Raw genomic sequence first — 23,753 nt, forward strand, 5'->3', positions numbered from 1 at the left:
CAGATAATCAGTCTGCTGTAGGTCAGTATGTAGATCATCAGTCTGCTGTAGATCTGTCTGCAGATAATCAGTCTGCTGTTGGTCAGTATGTAGATCATCAGTCTGCTGCTGTAGGTCAGTATGTAGATCATCAGTCTGCTGTAGATCAGTCTGCAGATCATTAGTCTGCTGTAGGTCAGTATGTAGATCATCAGTCTGCTGCTGTAGGTCAGTATGTATATCATCAGTCTGCTGTAGGTCAGTCTGCAGAACATCAGTCGGCTGTAGGTTAGTCTGCTGTAGGTTACTTTGCAGAACATCAGTCTGCTGTAGATCAGTCTGCAGAACATCAGTCTTTTGTACGTCACTCTACACTAGATAAGTCTGCTGTACATTAGTCTGCTGTACATCAGTCTACACTAGAACAGTCTATGGTACATCAGTCAATTCTAGATCAATCTACTGTACATCAGTATACCCTAGATCAGTCTACTGTACAACAGTCTACTCTAAATCAGTCTACTGTACATCAGTATACTCTAGATCAGTCTACTGTACATCAGTCTGCAGATCATCAGTCTACTCAAGATCAGTCTACTGTACCTCAGTCTACTCTAGATCAGTCTACTGTACAACAGTCTACTCTAGATCAGTCTACTGTACATCAGTATACTCTAGATCAGTCTACTGTACATCAGTCTACTCTAGATCAGTCTACTGTACATCAGTATACTGTACATCAGTCTGCAGATCATCAGTCTACTCTAGATCAGTCTACTGTACCTCAGTCTACTCTAGATCAGTCTATGGTACATCAGTCTTCTCTACATCAGTCTGCTGTAGGTCAGTCTGCAGAACATCATTGTACTGTACGTCAGTCTACACTAGATCAGTCTGCTGTACATTAGTCTGCTGTACATCAGTCAACTCTAGATCAGTCTACTGTACATCAGTATACCCTAGATCAGTCTACTGTACAGCAGTATACTCTAGATCAGTCTGCTGTACATCAGTCAACTCTAGATCAGTCTACTGTACAGCAGTCAACTCTAGATCAGTCTACTGTACATCAGTATACTCTAGATCAATCTACTGTACAGCAGTATACTCTAGATCAGTCTACTGTATATTATTTTACTCTAGATCAGTTTGCTGTACATTAGTCTTCTCTACGTCAGTCTGCTATAGGTCAGTCTGTAGTTCAACATTCTGCTGTAGGTTAATCTGCAGATCATCATTCGGCTGTACGTCAGTCTGCATATGATCATTCTGCTTTAGGTCAATCTGCAGATCATCACTCTGTTGTAGGCTAGTCTGCAGATCATGAGTCTGCTGTATGTTAATCTGCAGAACATTATTATGCTGTAGGTGAGTCTGTAGATCATCAGTCTGCTTTAGATCAGTCTGTAAATTATATATAAATGTTTATATATAAATCCTTTATGTCTAAAGGATTTAGAGTGCAGTAGGAGCATTAGCTGATCGTCTAATATGTGGAGCAGTTTGTAGAAACTGTTTTGATAAATGCTCAAACTGTGCTGCAATAAATTATTCAGATTTAAGAAATTCACCAAGTGACTGAGAAAAAACTGTGCTGTGCTGATTAATGAACTGTGCTGATTAATGAACTGTGCTGATTAATGAACTGTGCTGATTAATGAACTGTTGTGCTGATTAATGAACTGTGCTGATTAATGAACTGTTGTGATTAATGAACTGTTGTGCTGATTAATGAACTATTGTGCTGATTAATGAACTGTGCTGATTAATGAACTGTTGTGATTAATGAACTGTGCTGATTAATGAACTGTGCTGATTAATGAACTGTTGTGATTAATGAACTGTGCTGATTAATGAACTGTTGTGCTGATTAATGAACTGTGCTGATTAATGAACTGTTGTGATTAATGAACTGTTGTGCTGATTAATGAACTATTGTGCTGATTAATGAACTGTGCTGATTAATGAACTGTTGTGATTAATGAACTGTGCTGATTAATGAACTGTGCTGATTAATGAACTGTTGTGATTAATGAACTGTGCTGATTAATGAACTGTTGTGCTGATTAATGAACTGTTGTGCTGATTAATGAACTGTGCTAATTAATGAACTGTTGTGATTAATGAACTGTTGTGCTGATTAATGAACTGTGCTGATTAATGAACTGTGCTGATTAATGAACTGTGCTAATTAATGAACTGTGCTGATTCATGAACTGTGCTGATTAATGAACTGTTGTGCTGATTCATGAACTGTGCTGATTAATGAACTGTTGTGCTGATTAATGAACTGTTGTGCTGATTAATGAACTGTTGTGCTGATTAATGAACTGTGCTGATTAATGAACTGTTGTGCTGATTAATGAACTGTGCTGATTAATGAACTGTTGTGCTGATTAATGAACTGTTTTGCTGATTAATGAACTGTGCTGATTAATGAACTGTGCTGATTAATGAACTGTTGTGCTGATTAATGAACTGTGTTGATTAATGAACTGTTGTGCTGATTAATGAACTGTGCTGATTAATGAACTGTTGTGCTGATTAATGAACTGTTGTGCTGAAAGTACTGATGGTGTTAGAACTAGAAGTGTTTCTGGGAAATCAGCTGCAGTTTCTACTGAGTTCTGTTTATATTCATTTCAGGATATGAATAAGATAGTGTGATGATATTGCCCAGCCCCCACCACTTCCTGTCCACATCTGCACTGAAGCACCAGATACAGCTTTTATCTTCTGCTGAAAACAAAATGCAAATACAATAAAACAGGAAACAGATACAGCTTTTATCTTCTGCTGAAAACAAAATAAAAATAGAATCAAATAAGTTAAAGCATTTATCTTCTGTCTACTCTAAATCAGTCTACTGTACATCCGTCTACTACTGTACATCAGTCTACTCTAGATCAGTCTACTGTACATCAGTATACTCTAGATCAGTCTACTGTACATCAGTCTACTGTACATCAGTCTGCAGATCATCAGTCTACTCTAGATCAGTCTACTGTACCTCAGTCTACTCTAGATCATTCTATGGTACATCAGTCTTCTCTACATCAGTCTGCTGTAGGTCAGTCTGCAGAACATCATTCTGCTGTACGTCAGTCTACACTAGATCAGTCTGCTGTACATTAGTCTGCTGTACATCAGTCAACTCTAGATCAGTCTACTGTACATCAGTATACCTTAGATCAGTCTACTGTACAGCAGTATACTCTAGATCAGTCTGCTGTACATCAGTCAACTCTAGATCAGTCTACTGTACATCAGTATACCCTAGATCAGTCTACTGTACAGCAGTATACTCTAGATCAGTCTGCTGTACATCAGTCAACTCTAGATCAGTCTACTGTACAGCAGTCAACTCTAGATCAGTCTACTGTACATCAGTATACTCTAGATCAATCTACTGTACAGCAGTATACTCTAGATCAGTCTACTGTATATTATTTTACTCTAGATCAGTTTGCTGTACATTAGTCTTCTCTACGTCAGTCTGCTATAGGTCAGTCTGTAGTTCAACATTCTGCTGTAGGTTAATCTGCAGATCATCATTCGGCTGTACGTCAGTCTGCATATGATCATTCTGCTTTAGGTCAATCTGCAGATCATCACTCTGTTGTAGGCTAGTCTGCAGATCATGAGTCTGCTGTATGTTAATCTGCAGAACATTATTATGCTGTAGGTGAGTCTGTAGATCATCAGTCTGCTTTAGATCAGTCTGTAAATTATATATAAATGTTTATATATAAATCCTTTATGTCTAAAGGATTTAGAGTGCAGTAGGAGCATTAGCTGATCGTCTAATATTTGGAGCAGTTTGTAGAAACTGTTTTGATAAATGCTCAAACTGTGCTGCAATAAATTATTCAGATTTAAGAAATTCACCAAGTGACTGAGAAAAAACTGTGCTGTGCTGATTAATGAACTGTGCTGATTAATGAACTGTGCTGATTAATGAACTGTGCTGATTAATGAACTGTTGTGCTGATTAATGAACTGTTGTGCTGATTAATGAACTGTTGTGATTAATGAACTGTTGTGCTGATTAATGAACTATTGTGCTGATTAATGAACTGTGCTGATTAATGAACTGTTGTGATTAATGAACTGTGCTGATTAATGAACTGTGCTGATTAATGAACTGTTGTGATTAATGAACTGTGCTGATTAATGAACTGTTGTGCTGATTAATGAACTGTGCTGATTAATGAACTGTGCTGATTAATGAACTGTTGTGCTGATTAATGAACTGTGCTGATTAATGAACTGTTGTGCTGATTAATGAACTGTGCTGATTAATGAACTGTTGTGCTGATTAATGAACTGTGCTGTGCTGATTAATGAACTGTAGTGCTGATTAATGAACTGTTGTGCTGATTAATGAACTGTTGTGATTAATGAACTGTTGTGCTGATTAATGAACTATTGTGCTGATTAATGAACTGTGCTGATTAATGAACTGTTGTGATTAATGAACTGTGCTGATTAATGAACTGTGCTGATTAATGAACTGTTGTGATTAATGAACTGTGCTGATTAATGAACTGTTGTGCTGATTAATGAACTGTTGTGCTGATTAATGAACTGTGCTAATTAATGAACTGTTGTGATTAATGAACTGTTGTGCTGATTAATGAACTGTGCTGATTAATGAACTGTGCTGATTAATGAACTGTGCTAATTAATGAACTGTGCTGATTCATGAACTGTGCTGATTAATGAACTGTTGTGCTGATTCATGAACTGTGCTGATTAATGAACTGTTGTGCTGATTAATGAACTGTTGTGCTGATTAATGAACTGTTGTGCTGATTAATGAACTGTGCTGATTAATGAACTGTTGTGCTGATTAATGAACTGTGCTGATTAATGAACTGTTGTGCTGATTAATGAACTGTTTTGCTGATTAATGAACTGTGCTGATTAATGAACTGTGCTGATTAATGAACTGTTGTGCTGATTAATGAACTGTGTTGATTAATGAACTGTTGTGCTGATTAATGAACTGTGCTGATTAATGAACTGTTGTGCTGATTAATGAACTGTTGTGCTGAAAGTACTGATGGTGTTAGAACTAGAAGTGTTTCTGGGAAATCAGCTGCAGTTTCTACTGAGTTCTGTTTATATTCATTTCAGGATATGAATAAGATAGTGTGATGATATTGCCCAGCCCCCACCACTTCCTGTCCACATCTGCACTGAAGCACCAGATACAGCTTTTATCTTCTGCTGAAAACAAAATGCAAATACAATAAAACAGGAAACAGATACAGCTTTTATCTTCTGCTGAAAACAAAATAAAAATAGAATCAAATAAGTTAAAGCATTTATCTTCTGTCTACTCTAAATCAGTCTACTGTACATCCGTCTACTACTGTACATCAGTCTACTCTAGATCAGTCTACTGTACATCAGTATACTCTAGATCAGTCTACTGTACATCAGTCTACTGTACATCAGTCTGCAGATCATCAGTCTACTCTAGATCAGTCTACTGTACCTCAGTCTACTCTAGATCATTCTATGGTACATCAGTCTTCTCTACATCAGTCTGCTGTAGGTCAGTCTGCAGAACATCATTCTGCTGTACGTCAGTCTACACTAGATCAGTCTGCTGTACATTAGTCTGCTGTACATCAGTCAACTCTAGATCAGTCTACTGTACATCAGTATACCTTAGATCAGTCTACTGTACAGCAGTATACTCTAGATCAGTCTGCTGTACATCAGTCAACTCTAGATCAGTCTACTGTACATCAGTATACCCTAGATCAGTCTACTGTACAGCAGTATACTCTAGATCAGTCTACTGTACATCAGTCTACTGTACATCAGTATACTCTAGATCAGTCTACTGTACATCAGTCTACTGTACATCAGTCTACTCTAGATCAGTCTACTGTACATCAATCTACTGTACATCAGTCTACTCTAGATCAGTTTACTCTACAGCAGTCTACTCTAGATCAGTCTACTGTACATCAGTCTACTCTAGATCAGTCTACTATACAGCAGTCTACTCTAGATTAGTCTACTGTACATCAGTATACTCTGGATCAGTCTACTGAACATCAGTCTACTCTAGATTAGTATACTGTACAGCATTCTACTATAGATGAGTCTGCTGTACATCAGTCTATTCTAGATTAGACTAATGTACAGCAGTCTACTGTACATCAGTCTACTTTAGATTAGTCTACTGTACATCAGTCTACCCTAGATTAGTATACTGTACATCAATCTACTGTACATCAGTCTACTCTAGATCAGTCTACTGTACATCAATCTACTGTACATCAGTCTACTCTAGATCAGTTTACTCTACAGCAGTCTACTCTAGATCAGTCTACTATACAGCAGTCTACTCTAGATTAGTCTACTGTACATCAGTATACTCTGGATCAGTCTACTGAACATCGGTCTGCTCTAGATTAGTATACTGTACAGCAGTCTACTCTAGATGAGTCTGCTGTACATCAGTCTATTCTAGATTAGACTGATGTACAGCAGTCCACTTTACATCAGTCTACTTTAGATTAGTCTACTGTACATCAGTCTACCCTAGATTAGTCTACTGTACATCAGTCTACTCTAGATCAGTCTATAGTACATCAGTCTACTCTAGATCGATTTACTATACATCAGTCTACTGTACGTCAGTCTACTCTAGATCAGTCTACAGTAAATCAGTCTACTCTAGATCAATTTACTATACATCAGTCTACTCTAGATTAGTCTCCTGTACCTCAGTCTACTCTAGATTAGTCTCCTGTACCTCAGTCTACTCTAGATTAGTCTCCTGTACCTCAGTCTACTCTAGATTAGTCTACTGTACATCAGTCTACTCCAGATCAGTCTACTGTACATCAGTCTACTCTAGATTAGTCTACTGTACATCTGTCTACTCTAGGTCAGTCTGTAGATCATCAGTCTGCTGCTGTAGGTCAGTCTGTAGATCATCAGTCTGCTGTAGGTCAGTCTGCAGAACATTATTATGCTGTAGGTGAGTCTGTAGATCATCAGTCTGCTTTAGATCAGTCTGTAAATTATATATAAATGTTTATATATAAATCCTTTATGTCTAAAGGATTTAGAGTGCAGTAGGAGCATTAGCTGATCGTCTAATATGTGGAGCAGTTTGTAGAAACTGTTTTGATAAATGCTCAAACTGTGCTGCAATAAATTATTCAGATTTAAGAAATTCACCAAGTGACTGAGAAAAAACTGTGCTGTGCTGATTAATGAACTGTGCTGATTAATGAACTGTGCTGATTAATGAACTGTGCTGATTAATGAACTGTGCTGATTAATGAACTGTTGTGCTGATTAATGAACTGTTGTGCTGATTAATGAACTGTGCTGATTAATGAACTGTGCTGATTAATGAACTGTTGTGCTGATTAATGAACTGTTGTGCTGATTAATGAACTGTGCTGATTAATGAACTGTGCTGATTAATGAACTGTTGTGCTGATTAATGAACTGTGCTGTGCTGATTAATGAACTGTGCTGACTAATGAACTGTGCTGATTAATGAACTGTTGTGATTAATGAACTGTTTTGCTGATTAATGAACTGTGCTAATTAATGAACTGTTCTGATTAATGAAGTGTTGTGCTGATTAATGAACTGTTGTGCTGATTAATGAACTGTGCTAATTAATGAACTGTTGTGCTGATTAATGAACTGTTGTGCTGATTAATGAACTGTGCTGATTAATGAACTGTGCTGATTAATGAACTGTTGTGCTGATTAATGAACTGTGCTAATTAATGAACTGTTGTGCTGATTAATGAACTGTGCTGATTAATGAACTGTTGTGCTGATTAATGAACTGTGCTGATTAATGAACTGTGCTGATTAATGAACTGTTGTGCTGATTAATGAACTGTTTTGCTGATTAATGAACTGTGCTGATTAATGAACTGTGCTGATTAATGAACTGTTGTGCTGATTAATGAACTGTGTTGATTAATGAACTGTGTTGATTAATGAACTGTTGTGCTGATTAATGAACTGTTGTGCTGATTAATGAACTGTTGTGCTGATTAATGAACTGTTGTGCTGATTAATGAACTGTGTTGATTAATGAACTGTGTTGATTAATGAACTGTTGTGCTGATTAATGAACTGTTGTGCTGATTAATGAACTGTTGTGCTGAAAGTACTGATGGTGTTAGAACTAGAAGTGTTTCTGGGAAATCAGCTGCAGTTTCTACTGAGTTCTGTTTATATTCATTTCAGGATATGAATAAGATAGTGTGATGATATTGCCCAGCCCCCACCACTTCCTGTCCACATCTGCACTGAAGCACCAGATACAGCTTTTATCTTCTGCTGAAAACAAAATGCAAATACAATAAAACAGGAAACAGATACAGCTTTTATCTTCTGCTGAAAACTAAATAAAAATAGAATCAAATAAGATACAGATACAGCTTTTATCTTCTGCTGAAAACAAAATAAAAATACAATAAAATAAGATACAGCTTTTATCTTCTGCTGAAAATAAAATAAAAATAGAATCAAATAAGATACAGCTTTTATCTTCTGCTGGAAATTAAAAATAGAAAAAAATAACTCAACAGATACAGAATGCTTTTTCATGGGAAAACGTTCCACTAGAAAGGGTGAATGGATAAACTAATTCCAAAATACTTAAAAAACTCTTACTCTGTTTTGATGGTCTTTACGACTGATGCTCTCAAAAATATTAAGAGACAAGAAATTCAAGTAATTAACTCTTGATGAGTTCAGCACAGCTGTTAACTGAAATCCAGCAGAGATGTTAAAAAACTGATCATCTAAACAAGAGGAGATACTTTATAGAATGTAAAATATTATGATAGAATAGCCCCCATTCCTCACATTCAAAGGATAGCTATGTAGACTGACCTATAGACCAAACCAACAGGAGGTCAGTCTACTGTACATCAGTATACTCTAGATCAGTCTACTGTACATCAGTCTACTGTACATCAGTCTACTTTAGATCAGTCTACTGTACATCAGTCTACTTTAGATCAGTCTACTGTACATCAGTCTACTGTACATCAGTCTACTCTAGATTAGTCTACTGTACATCAGTCTACTCTAGATTAGTCTACTGTACATCAGTCTACTCTAGATTAGTCTACTGTACATCAGTATACTCTGGATCAGTCTACTGAACATCAGTCTACTCTGGATCAGTCTACTGAACATCAGTCTACTCTAGATTAGTATACTGTACAGCAGTCTACTCTAGATGAGTCTGCTGTACATCAGTCTATTCTAGATTAGACTGATGTACAGCAGTCTACTTTACATCAGTCTACTTTAGATTAGTCTACTGTACATCAGTCTACCCTAGATTAGTCTACTGTACATCAGTCTACTCTAGATCAGTCTATAGTACATCAGTCTACTCTAGATCGATTTACTATACATCAGTCTACTGTACGTCAGTCTACTCTAGATCAGTCTACAGTCTAAATCAGTCTACTGTACATCAGTCTACTGTACATCAGTCTACTCTAGATTAGTCTACTGTACATCAGTCTACTCTAGATTAGTCTACTGTACATCAGTATACTCTGGATCAGTCTACTGAACATCAGTCTACTCTGGATCAGTCTACTGAACATCAGTCTACTCTAGATTAGTCTCCTGTACCTCAGTCTACTCTAGATTAGTCTACTGTACATCAGTCTACTCCAGATCAGTCTACTGTACATCAGTCTACTCTAGATTAGTCTACTGTACATCTGTCTACTCTAGGTTAGTCTGTAGATCATCAGTCTGCTGCTGTAGGTCAGTCTGTAGATCATCAGTCTGCTGTTGGTCAGTCTGCAGATCAGTCTGATTTAGATCAGTCTGCAGATCATCAGTCTGATGTAGATCATCAGTCTGCTGTAGGTCAGTCTGTATATCATCAGTCTGCTGTTGATCAGTCTATTTTTTATTTCTGAATTCTTTTTCTTTTTTATTTGATCATTTTTGGTTTCAGTTTGAAAAAAGACTATAGGCCTTTGTTCCCTTTTTGTTTTTGGAAGAAAAATCCAGTTTAAACTGGTTTGAACTGCTCTGAGTGTGTCTGTGTATGTGCATATGTGTATGAGTGTGGTGTGTGTGTGTGTGAGTTTGTGAGAAGTCAGGAAGGGGCGGAGTCTGGTCATGTGTGGTTACTGACTATAAAACAGAGCAAACTGCCAGTCTCAGATTTAGTATATGATTTATAAACCATCTGATAAATTAGTAAATTCTGATTTAAGAAAAACAACTGTAGAAGAAGAGGCCGGGCGGGGGCATGGAGATCCTCAGGTTCCTCTTGGTCTAAATTCCCCACAAGCAGCGGTCGGGAATGCACACCTTCCTGTAGTCCCGGCCGACTGTGGGGACTTCGATCAAGAACAGAATCCGCAGGACTCCTGTCCCTGCCCTGCAAAAGCAGGAGAGTTCCAAGAAACAGAACAATCGGTGAGTACCAGTCTTTCAGTCTTTAGTTAAATCACAGCATGTTTCTGATGAAGATCTGTATATATATATAATTATATTTACAAAGAAAGAGAAAAACATATATATAGAAAGATAGAGAGAGAGAGAGAGACAAGTCTAAAACTGATTCTTTTTTAAAAGCTTAGTTTTAGGAAGAAGCAAATGTGTGATTAATTGCAAATAATCTTAGAATTCTGTGTTTAATCTGATTATTATTATTATAATCCATTGACACCACTTACATAAATGTGATTTAGATAATAACCACAAATAACAGTACCTACGACAGTAATAAACATAGATTAACAATTATGTAATTCCTCACCTAAATATTAATTGACAGCAGTTAAGACTTTATTTACCATTACTCATTTTTAATATGTTAGAATGTTGTAAATCATAATGAATTGAGACATTATCTCATGAAGTTGTGCTGAAAGACATTTTTTTTTTTACAGGGATCCAGAAAGCGCAAATTATCAACATCCCCTGATCCAGCGTGAGTGAAATCTAAACCTCTTTAACTTTTATATTTATAACACTGACGCTGCAGATCATGAGGGTGGAGCTGGATTGTAGTTTCATGGTTTAAAATCTCTCAGAAGTGCTTACAGTATCTTTAATACTGGGGGTCGCTTAAAAACGATTGATTAAAAAAATGGATTTATTGACAGTCTACTAAAACACCAGCTATCAGTGCTGAACTTGTGACCTGATCGTTTGATCTAAATGTAATGTCTGTTTCCATGATATGTGTCGTGTTTTAAATTGTGATTAGGACATTTTATTTTGAATAATTCGGACGTGATTTCAACTTGTGTACTTGGAGGTTGTTAGTTATCAGTCTGCCCTGATTATTTATTCTGTCTCTGATGTTAAAATGTAAAAAATGGGTCGGAGGTTTTTACTTATAGATTGAAACATAAGAAATTCACCTCAGTTTGCAGAATTTGCAGATTTGGGAGAAAAGAAATCTGCATAACTGCACTCTGCAATTAGTGCTGATTTACTGAGATGGTGATTTCTTTATAAAATGCTCAACATTAGGTTTCAGGATCCGAATCAAACTACTGAAGATTATTCAATATTTTATAGTTTAAGCCTTAAAGGAAAGTTCTATTCCTCCGTCAGGGGTCAGTTTCTGACAGCTAACGCTTACTGAGTAAATACTGCAGGGTGGGGGTTTCTAGTAAAGTGGCCAGAGAATTTAGCTGATGTTTTTAACTTTCGTAATCGATCTCATTGCACTTTACTCTGTTAATTATTTAATTATTTATGATCATTAGCAACATCTACTGGACCGCTCCGTTTACAGATAGATCCTTACCTTTTATAGTTAGGTTTTATAGTCTTATATATTTTCTATTCTTCTGTGTTTTAATATATGTTTGAATATGTTTCTTATTGTAATCTTTTTATGATTTTCAGGAAAAGGTGTCATAAGAGTGACCCAGCTGATGAGATAGCGTGATAACTATTAAATAAATGATCATGAACTTGTTACTCATAATGCAGCAGGAGTGTGTGTAGAAGTTAACTGTATTTATATATATATATATATATATATATATATATATATATATATATATATATATATATATATATATATATTATACAGTAAATGCTTGTTGAGGTTTATTCCTCTTTAAACTGTGGATTAATGAAATCCCATATTGATTTGCAGGAGGGTAGAGGAGACTCAGCTGGTGAAGGTGAAGTTTAAGGACTGGAAAATAGAAGAGTTTATATGTATTGACCAGAAACATTCCTCAAAAAGAAAAAGAGAAGAATATATCTTAGAGTACTGTAATCTGTTAAATATAGATCAATATTTTAAACAGATCCTAAAAAGAATCAAAAAGCTGCCTGAGCTAAACAATATAATTCCTTTGCTCCCCGACAGTTCCATAGACAATTCCATAAAAGATCAAATTAAGAATCACATAAAAGAACAGGATCCATCAAATGAGGAAAAGCAGTTTGCATTTTATTTTTTTAAAAAGAAAGATGTTATTATTGATAAATCCTCTGATGTGTTTTATCCAGTCGGTCGATCTCATAGTGAGGATTTTATAATTAAAGAAATAGATAAATTAATAAAGGATAATATTATTAATGATAATAATGATAATGAATATCGGGGCAGTGAGCTGTGGATCTACACAGTGAACAGTCCATGTATGGGAAAGGAAAGGAGTCACCCCTGTATAATTAAGTTAACTCATTTATCACTTAAGTTGAATCAGTATAGGATTAAAGTGGTTGTTGTTTTTAAGAAACCTTTTATACCAAACTTCCTTCGTGAAAAACTTCCTTCTCAAAATTCCTCAAGTACTGCTTCTACACAGCCTGAAAATAACAATAACCCAGAACTAGAGGAAGCCAGGAACACAATTCTTACAGATGATATCAGATCCTCCAGATTTTTTAGGGGAGATCTAGAACAGGGAGAATGTTCTCAAGAGAATTTTGAAGAGTTTAAAGGTATATGGTTGGGGTTCAGTAAAGAGGTGGATAATAAAAATCTAGAACAGGGAGAACATTATCCACAGACTTTAGAAGAGTTTAAAAATATATGGTCAGAGTTAAGTGAAAAGGTAGCTAATGAAAAACGTCAGGAATTTCTGGACTGGTGGTCTGTGAACCTAGAAAAGTCATATAATAATCTTTATATAAACTTAGTAGATGATATACATAGAGAGGCTCTTCAGCTCTTCATTCACGACTTGCACAACCTTTTTCAACAGCTTTTCAGTAATAAAAATTACTTTCCAATTCGCTTTTATGAACTTCCTGATATTCAGTTCTAATTTAAATTCACACACTGATAATGCTTTACTAGTCTGAAAAAAAAACAATAAAAAAAAAAAACACTTACGCACGTCAAAAAAAAAAAAAAAAAAAAAAACACTTACGCACGTAAAAAAAAAAAAAAAAAAAAAAAAACACTTACGCACGTCAAAAAAAAAAAAAAAAAAAAAAAAAACACTTACGCACGTCAAAAAGGTGAGTGCTTTTTTTTCTCCATGGCTTCTGCTCAGGTTTACACCTGTTTAGAGTGTGGCATGTATAGCTTAGATCCCTTATCCACCGATACTGGTAACAATAGTGGTATTTGTACTAAGTGTGAGATAGTTAGCTCCTTGGTGGATAAGGTGAATAAGTTAGAGCTGCACATCCGGGGTTTAATAAGGGATAGACAGCAGGATTCACTGTTAGCAGCCCCGGGTGTCTCAGGGAGAGTTAGTACCCCCTTGACTCCGGCCTTAGAGCCCTCACAGCGGGGCGAATGGGTAACGTCTCGGCGGCATAGTCGAAAGGCTAAGGCTAATGCTACCGCAAAGGCCACAGCCAGCCCACCTAAACACCACGCTCCCCCAGTTCACGTGTCAAACAGGTTTGCCCCGCTCAGTGAAGCACCAACTGAGGAGCCTGTTAAAGGTACTCTGGTGATAGGAGACTCTATCGTCCGACACGTGAAATTAGCTACTCCTTTAGGGGCACCAGCGGCAACAGTTACTTATTTACCGGGAGCCAGAGCACCGGACATTAGTGGCAACCTCAGGTTAGGGAATAGGAGATATTCGAGGGTAGTAATTCATGTAGGGGCCAATGATATCCGTCTGCGGCAGTCTGAAGTAACTAAGGCTAATATTAAAGAGGTGATTAAACAGGCCCAGACGCTGTCCGAGGAGGTAATCTGCTCTGGCCCCATCCCAATGAGGCGTGGTGATGAAGCTTACAGCAGGCTTTCTTCGCTGAACCGCTGGATGTCCAAGTGGTGTGCAGAAAATCATGTGGACTTTATAGATAACTGGCTACACTTTGAGGGCAAGCCTGGTCTTTTAGGTAGGGGTGCTGTTGTTTTATCACTCAGGTTTGTGGAGGGTGGAGTGGGTGGATGCCAGTGTTTCAGGGAGCCTCCATGTCTATGTTACCTTCTGGCTCTCTCCCTTCAGTTAGGCTGTTTTATTCAGTTCTGCCGGAGTCATTTGCCACACTCTGATAATGTTTTAATATTCTCAGTTGTACATAAATCCAGTCAAAAACTAATTCCATCTCTCTGCCTTCCTCCGAGTTATTGACTGCCCACCTGTCTGACCCGATACCGATGTTGGACCCTCAGGCTCTCGCGTCTCCTGTCCGGCCAGACTGATGGAAGTTTCTGAAGTCAGCTCTTCTCCACCACCACCACAGATCAGCTGCTCATCATCCATCTTACTCTCCACTACAGATTACATCCAAGCCATTAGTGGCGCTATTACACTCCTGAGTACATAAAACCTATATGGATGTATGAAAGACTTTTTAAATTTTAATTTAAAAGCCGTTTGACCAGTGGTAGGATGGTCCCCCCTTAAATGTGAGTCTTGGTCCTCCCAAGGTTTCTTCCTCCTCCTGCAGCTCTGAGGGAGTTTTTCCTTGCCTCCGCGCTCACTGGGGGTTCTGCATTTTCTATGTGTAATGTTTTTACCTGACTCCTGTAATCATGTTTCTGTAAAGCTGCTTTGTGCCAACACCTGTTGTAAAAAGCGCTATACAAATAAATTTCATTTGATTTATATTATATATCATATTACAGTCTGTAAATTAAAGGAGTTTTAAAGTGATATCACTTTAAGGGACATTAACAGGCCACCATTCTTTCAGATTTTCAGCCTGATGTTACTCAGAATCCTAATTGTAATTGTAAAAGAAAATACTGCTGAAAAAGACAGCTGTCAAAATAAACTGAAAAAAAAAATCACAAAATGGAAGTTCATTTGTCCAGTCTTTTCTAGTCTAATTTAAAGAGGTGAAGCTTAATCTGAACACCCTGTTGCACTAAAATATCACAGCAATCAAGATCATTTTAGAAATGTATTTGAAAGAGAAGAAGAACAGCATGAACACTTCAAAACGACTGCAGCTCTAGATCTACCGCGGTGTGGACGCATGCATGAAGGGAAGTAGAAAGTATAGCGAATAAAACGTGATTCTAAATATATATATTCTGTATAAATATGTATTCTAGTCGATGGAATATGTTAAAAACAGGAATCCTTTAACAGGGTATTTTTCTAACCTGAGAGTGGGTAGGTATTCAGTAAATCTGAATGTAATGGATGAAGTTTGTGTCTATAAGTGTCTATAAGTCAGGGCAAATACAGATCTAGACCAGAAAAAGACAATCCAGGTACATTACCCTATTAAAAGCATTGTTTATTTAAAAGCAGCTGTTTTCAGTACTTTTCTTTTAATTTGAAAGTATTAGTGGGCCAGAGTAAGGAGAGGGAAAAATATTATATTAAATATCAGAAATGTGTTTCTGCTAGCTTCCCTGCAAAGCCACATTTATTCATTTAAAAACAGAGTGGTCTGGTAGGTCCCAGAACCTTTTGCTGGTTACCTGAGTTACCTGGTGCTGCTAATGGTGCTTTTTTACACGTCATTAAACCGAATAAACACAAAATTAAATTCACCAGATTCATTTACTCTGAAAACACACTGCACCACAGTGCATGCAGAAGAACAGACCGTTTCAGATGAATATTCATGAGCGCAGGAAGTGACGTCGCTGTTCCTAGGAAACTTCCGTTTAGTGGTAAACAGCGTTCAAAACAGTGGATGTTATTTAATTTAAACCTTCCCATTACACACTGTTCCACAGCCACAAGAACTACTGCAACACGACTGCAAACTTCCCCTAATCTGAGTCACAAACACTGAAAATCAGCTCATTACCAGCAGATTCTCAAACTGTTCTGTAAATAAGTAAACTATGGAGGACCAAAAATTACACAAGTTTAAATAAATAAATGCACATTTAAATGTAGAAATAAATAAATATGTAAATAAATGAATACATGCATAAATAAATTTCTTATTTATATATTTATTCCTTTATATGTGCATTTATTTATTTATTTCAACATTTATGTATTTATACATTACTGTATTTTAACATTTCTACATTTATTTCCACATATTTATTCATTTATTTATTTACCAATACAATTATTTATATGTGTATTAATTTATTTATATCTTAATTTCTTTCTTCATTTATATGTGTATTTTTTATTTATATTTATGTCATTTTTGGTCCTCCATAGTAAACACGCCTGCTTTGGTTTTTCACTCTGCTGACCTGCCTGCAGTTACAGCGTCCGCTCACAACTCCTCCCTCCTTCTGATCTATAAATCATGTAGAGTACGTGCTGGATAGAGTCTGACTCGCTCCAACCTCACCAAACACTATAGTGATGCTTCTCTACTGCAGGAACAAATACTTTCCACTGAGAAAGTGATTATATGTAATTATATCCCAAACTGCAGTGCGCTTTCACCGCGTCTCTGCTGTAAACACACTCCGTTTCTACAAGGTAGTGATTCACACATCTGGGTAGATCACATCTGGAAGCGTTTTACAGTTTTTCCACATTGTATTTATACACAAAATGTGGAACTTTGCACACAAATCCAAAAACATGAAGCTCATGTTTCACATTGTGACTCCAAACTGCTAAACTCTAAACACAATTCCACATGTTCTCACTCAAATATCATTCTAAATCACAGCTTTACAAATCACTAAACACAAACTGCATCATTTAGTACAGCTTGGTCACCTGAGAATCACTGACCTTCTAATACAAAACCTTATTTACCAAGAATTCTCACACAAGTTGCAGCTATATAAACTTAGCAGAACGTTTCAATCATTTATCAGAGTATAAAAGAGGCCTGAAGTGACTGATACAGCCATACTACGTTGTGATCTGGGATAATGTAAGTTTCCACTGGGCAGCTCTGGTCAATGATTGGTTCTCTAAATCAACAGTTTGTTGTGCTGCACCTTCCACCATATTCCCCATTTCTCAATCCAATAGAGTGATTCTTTTCTGCATGGAGGTGGAAAGTGTACAAACGCAGACCCCACGAGCGTGTGGCTCTACTTCATGTAATGGGGGAGGCATGTGATGACATCCACGCAGATGATTGCCAAAGATGGATTCACCATGCAAGGCGTTTTTCCCGCTGTTTGGCGAGGGAGAATATTGCAGCTGATGTAGATGAGTCCTCTGGCCTGACCGAGATCAGGGGTCTGATGAACAGTGATCTGTTTCTTTGCATTTTGCAATAAATACATTTTTGTGTCCTCTTTGTATGTGAATTTTCCTTATCATGTTTCTCATTCTGAAAATAGGTGAAAATTACAGTTTTGCAACATTTTACATACAGTACATATAGCTTATATTTGTAGTAGTACTGTAAATAAATAAAAACAACAGAAAGACAACATATTTCCATGGACTTGTATGCATTTGAATTTGTACAGCGGCCTCATGAAGTCAAAAACACAACCAAATACTTCTGATAATAGTGCTCTGAATTTATCTTGTCAGTGTTTATTTGATGCTCTGTAAGAGATGAGTATGAATAAATAGCTGTGTGTGTTGTTTTGGTGGAAGGAATCAGTTTTGCTGGAGATTTGTAGAGTTTCAGCAAAGGAGTTAATAATTTTCAGTTTGTGTTTAGAGTTCTGAGAAACTGAGCCGAGCTTCTAGAAATGCGTTTAAACATTTGGGAAAAACTGTAATAAGATTAGTTTTAGGTGATCACCTAATCAGAAGCACATTAGGTAGAGTGAGGTGGACTTGGGTTGGAATAAATCTGACACTAGAATGGAATGGCTGAAATACATGAAGAGATGCTGTTTTTTTTTAGAAAACTTTGAAGTGGTCTCTTCATTTTTTCAGAGCTGTATCTATCTGTGTAGGTGCGCATGAACGGAGCTAAAGATTGCTGTTACTGGACTGAAAAGTGTGTGTGTGTACATTAAAAGAAATGCTTATCTTTTTTTTTGATAATGGTAAATGTCATCTGTCTGCAAGTAATCTAATAGTCTGACATTAATCTGAGAGTAATCTGAATGTAATTAAATAAAGAGAAAATATTATTCTGTTTTTGATTGTTTTAGATCATGTAACTGGGTATAATTTAATGAAATTGAGTTTATTATTCTGAATATTATTATTATTTTTTATCTACTTCTATCTCAGGCTTCTGTAAATGATATTCCACCGCCTGTAGAGGGCAGTACACCTGTGCAGTCTGTACGGTAAGTCACTAACTGTTTATAATAAACAGTATCTACAGTTAATACTGAATATAATCACACTACTACAGATTCTGCTGAAGACCCGCAAAGTAATAACACCACTCTCACCACCACTGACCCCCCAGCTGATGTAGACTCCAGTCACAACACCACTGACCACCCAGCTGGGGGTAAGAGATGGTACATTAGAGATTACATAAGAGATGGTAGTTTGCAGGTTATTTTTTTAAATTGATACTTTGTGATATTTAAGTCTAAATGAAGTTCCACACGCTGATAATGCTTTGCTATTCTGAAAGTCTCTACTATAGAAAGGAGACTGTATTCTACACATCTTCAGAACATTGCTGTGAGGATTTGATTCAGGATGCTGGGTGATGATCATTTTATTGGCAGTGCTTCTCTACTACAGAGTCTTTACAGTACATCACGTATACGCAAAATACAAATGGAACATAATTGATGAGTAATAAGCACTATTACCTGCGCGTGCAACGATAGTGTTAATAGAGCCTAATTTTAGGTTACTTTGGAACATTAACAGGCCACCATTCTTTCAGATTTTCAGCCTGATGTTACCTGTATTTCTCCCAAATCTTGAGGATTTTTACTCTTGCATTTCATGAACAGGTTTCATGTTTGATAGGAGACATTACTCAGAATCCTAATTGTAATTGTAAAAGAAAATACTGTTGAAAATCACAGCTGTCAAAATATATTGAAAAAATAAATCACAAAATTAACTTCATGACCTCCAACACTTTGGGTTTATTACGCTTGTCTAGTTTATGGTTTTCCAGTCTTTTCTAGTCTAATTTAAAGAGGTGAAGCTTAATCTGAACACCCTGTTGCACTGAAATATCACAGTAATCTAGATCATTTTAGAAATGTATTTGAAAGAGAAGAAGAACAGCATGAACACTTCAAAACGACTGCAGCTCTAGATCCACCATGTTTCCATCACATGCAGATTTTAGCTAAATTTGTCCATCCTGTCGCTCAGCTTACTGTAACAGTGCGGACGCATGCATGAAGTAAAAAAGATGATTCAGCTGTCTTCTAAATATATATATTCTGTATAAATATGTATTCTAGTCGATGGAATATGTTAAAAACAGGAATCCTTTAACAGGGTATTTTTCTAACCTGAGAGTGGGTAGGTATTCAGTAAATCTGAATGTAATGAGTGAAGTTTGTGTCTATAAGTGTCTATAAGTCAGGGCAAATACAGATCTAGACCAGAAAAAGACAATTCAGGTAGAGTACCCTATTAAAAGCATTGTTTATTTAAAAGCAGCTGTTTTTTAGGGTTTTTCTTTTAATTTGAAAGTAGTAGTGGGACAGTGAGGAGAGGGAAAAATATTATGTTAAATATCAGAAATGTGTTTCTGCTAGCATCCCTGCAAAGCCACATTTATTCATTTAAAAACAGAGTGGTCTGGTAGGTCCCAGAACCTTTTGCTGGTTACCTGAGTTACCTGGTGCTGCTAATGGTGCTTTTTTACACGTCATTAAACCGAATAAACACAAAATTAAATTCACCAGATTCATTTACTCTGAAAACACACTGCACCACAGTGCATGCAGAAGAACAGACCGTTTCAGATGAATATTCATGAGCGCAGGAAGTGACGTCGCTGTTCCTAGGAAACTTCCGTTTAGTGGTAAACAGCGTTCAAAACAGTGGATGTTATTTAATTTAAACCTTCCCATTACACACTGTTCCACAGCCACAAGAACTACTGCAACACGACTGCAAACTTCCCCTAATCTGAGTCACAAACACTGAAAATCAGCTCATTACCAGCAGATTCTCAAACTGTTCTGTAAATAAGTAAACTATGGAGGACCAAAAATTACACAAGTTTAAATAAATAAATGCACATTTAAATGTAGAAATAAATAAATATGTAAATAAATGAATACATGCATAAATAAATTTCTTATTTATATATTTATTCCTTTATATGTGCATTTATTTATTTATTTCAACATTTATGTATTTATACATTACTGTATTTTAACATTTCTACATTTATTTCCACATATTTATTCATTTATTTATTTACCAATACAATTATTTATATGTGTATTAATTTATTTATATCTTAATTTCTTTCTTCATTTATATGTGTATTTTTTATTTATATTTATGTCATTTTTGGTCCTCCATAGTAAACACGCCTGCTTTGGTTTTTCACTCTGCTGACCTGCCTGCAGTTACAGCGTCCGCTCACAACTCCTCCCTCCTTCTGATCTATAAATCATGTAGAGTACGTGCTGGATAGAGTCTGACTCGCTCCAACCTCACCAAACACTATAGTGATGCTTCTCTACTGCAGGAACAAATACTTTCCACTGAGAAAGTGATTATATGTAATTATATCCCAAACTGCAGTGCGCTTTCACCGCGTCTCTGCTGTAAACACACTCCGTTTCTACAAGGTAGTGATTCACACATCTGGGTAGATCACATCTGGAAGCGTTTTACAGTTTTTCCACATTGTATTTATACACAAAATGTGGAACTTTGCACACAAATCCAAAAACATGAAGCTCATGTTTCACATTGTGACTCCAAACTGCTAAACTCTAAACACAATTCCACATGTTCTCACTCAAATATCATTCTAAATCACAGCTTTACAAATCACTAAACACAAATTTCATCATTTAGAACACCTTGTCCACCTAAGAATCACTGACCTCCAAATACAAAACTCTAATTACCAAATAGTCTCACACAAGTAGCAGCTATATAAACTTAATTAGAAGAACGTTTCAATCATTTATCAGAGTATAAAAGAGGCCTCACGTGACTGATACAGCCCTCCTATGTTGTCATCTGGGATAATGTAAGTTTCCACTGGGCAGCTCTGGTCAGTGATTGGTTCTCTAAATCCACAGTTTGTTGTGCTGCACCTTCCACCATATTCCCCATCTCTCAATCCAATAGAGGAATTCTTTTCTGCATGGAGGTGGAAAGTGTACAAACGCAGACCCCACGAGCGTGTGGCTCTACTTCATGTAATGGGGGAGGCATGTGATAAAATCCACGCAGATGATTACCAAAGATGGATTCGCCATGCAAGGCGTTTTTCCTCCGCTGTTTGGCGGGAGAATATTGCAGCTGATGTAGATGAGTCCTCTGGCCTGACCGAGATCAGGGGTCTGATGAACAGTGATCTGTTTCTTTGCATTTTGCAATAAATACATTTTTGTGTCCTCTTTGTATGAGAATTTTCCTTATCATGTTTCTCATTCTGAAAATAGGTGAAAATTACAGTTTTGCAACATTTTACATACAGTACATATAGCTTATATTTGTAGTAGTACTGTAAATGGGGGGTCCTACACCACACCAAATAAATAAAAACAACAGAAAGACAATATATTTCCATGGACTTGTATGCATTTGAATTTGTACAGCGGCTTCATGAAGTCAAAAACAGAACCAAATACTTCTGATAATAGTGCTCTGAATTGATCGTGTCAGTGTTTATTTGATGCTCTGTAAGAGATGAGTATGAATAAATAGCTGTGTGTGTTGTTTTGGTGGAAGGAATCAATTTTGCTGGAGATTTGTAGAGTTTTAACAAAGGAGTTAATAAATTTCAGTTTGTGTTTAGAGTTCTGAGAAACTGAGCCAAGTTTTATAGAAATGCGTTTAAACATTTGGGAAAAACTGTAATAAGATTAGGTGATCACCTAATCAGAAGCACATTAGGTAGAGTGAGGTGGACTTGGGTTGGAATAAATCTGACACTAGAATGGAATGGCTGAAATACATGAAGAGATGCTGTTTTTTTTTAGAAAACTTTGAAGTGGTCTCTTCATTTTTTCAGAGCTGTATCTATCTGTGTAGGTGCGCATGAACGGAGCTAAAGATTGCTGTTACTGGACTGAAAAGTGTGTGTGTGTACATTAAAAGAAATGCTTATCTTTTTTTTTGATAATGGTAAATGTCATCTGTCTGCAAGTAATCTAATAGTCTGACATTAATCTGAGAGTAATCTGAATGTAATTAAATAAAGAGAAAATATTATTCTGTTTTTGATTGTTTTAGATCATGTAACTGGGTATAATTTAATGAAATTGAGTTTATTATTCTGAATATTATTATTATTTTTTATCTACTTCTATCTCAGGCTTCTGTAAATGATATTCCACCGCCTGCAGAGGGCAGTATACCTGTGCAGCCTGTACAGTAAGTCACTAACTGTTTATAATAAACAGTATCTACAGTTAATACTGAATATAATCACACTACTACAGATTCTGCTGAAGACCCGCAAAGTAATAACACCACTCTCACCACCACTGACCCCCCAGCTGATGTAGACTCCAGTCACAACACCACTGACCACCCAGCTGGGGGTAAGAGATGGTACATTAGAGATTACATAAGAGATGGTAGTTTGCAGGTTATTTTTTTAAATTGATACTTTGTGATATTTAAGTCTAAATGAAGTTCCACACGCTGATAATGCTTTGCTATTCTGAAAAAAATAAAAATAAATAAATAAATAAAATAAGCTTACGCACACCAAAAACACTGTCTGTTTTTTTATTTTTTATTTAAGCAATAATACACACACACAGAGCGTTATATTATATATCATATTACAGTCTGTATATTAAAGGAGTGATATCAGATTATAATCAGACTGGCTGTTTGGTAGCAGTTGATGCTCTTTGTATTGACCAATATTTAAATCCAGTTCACAAATTCAGTTAATAAAAGTCTTTAGTCATGCAAAACAGACAAAAAATAACACACTAACAAGGTTTTCTAACAAGCTGGAAACTTCAAGCTGTGCTCCATTCTCGTTCACTTCATGTAAAAGAGCGTTCTCTGCTCTTTCAGAACAGCTTCCAGAGTCACTCACCCATCTTCAAACACTCACTGAAGACTCTTTTAAAGGGTTCCTAAAATAAAAAATCTCCTAGGAGTCTAAACATCATCTCTTCATTTCAGTCTCTAAATATTCTGAAGTAAAACAATGAAGCACTTTTGTAAGTGGCTCTGGATAAAGGGCGTCTGATACACTCCTAAACCCTGACCGCACAGTCTGCAGGAACTGTGTATAGAGAATACTGGAGTTATTATGGGATGGATTATCACTTTTATAATAATTTATAAAATTATTTTTTTATCTTATTTTATTTTAATGTGAAATGTTCAGGACAT

General features: G+C 36.4%; 1 protein-coding gene across 1 annotated transcript in view; it reads left to right on the top strand.

The window, feature by feature from the left end:
* Positions 1-13,334, top strand: part of LOC125788828 (uncharacterized) — a 28,867-nt gene extending 15,533 nt beyond the window's left edge. Inside the window, exons 4-6 of the mRNA XM_049472702.1 lie at positions 10,236-10,440; positions 10,917-10,957; positions 12,143-13,334. Coding sequence (XP_049328659.1) covers positions 10,236-10,440; positions 10,917-10,957; positions 12,143-13,268 — 1,372 coding nt within the window. The 3' untranslated portion in view covers positions 13,269-13,334. The remainder of the gene's footprint in view (positions 1-10,235; positions 10,441-10,916; positions 10,958-12,142) is intronic.
* Positions 13,335-23,753: the final 10,419 nt, after the last annotated feature.

This window comes from Astyanax mexicanus, unplaced genomic scaffold (assembly GCF_023375975.1).
Source record: "Astyanax mexicanus isolate ESR-SI-001 unplaced genomic scaffold, AstMex3_surface scaffold_31, whole genome shotgun sequence".
Taxonomy (NCBI): Eukaryota; Metazoa; Chordata; class Actinopteri; order Characiformes; family Acestrorhamphidae; genus Astyanax; species Astyanax mexicanus.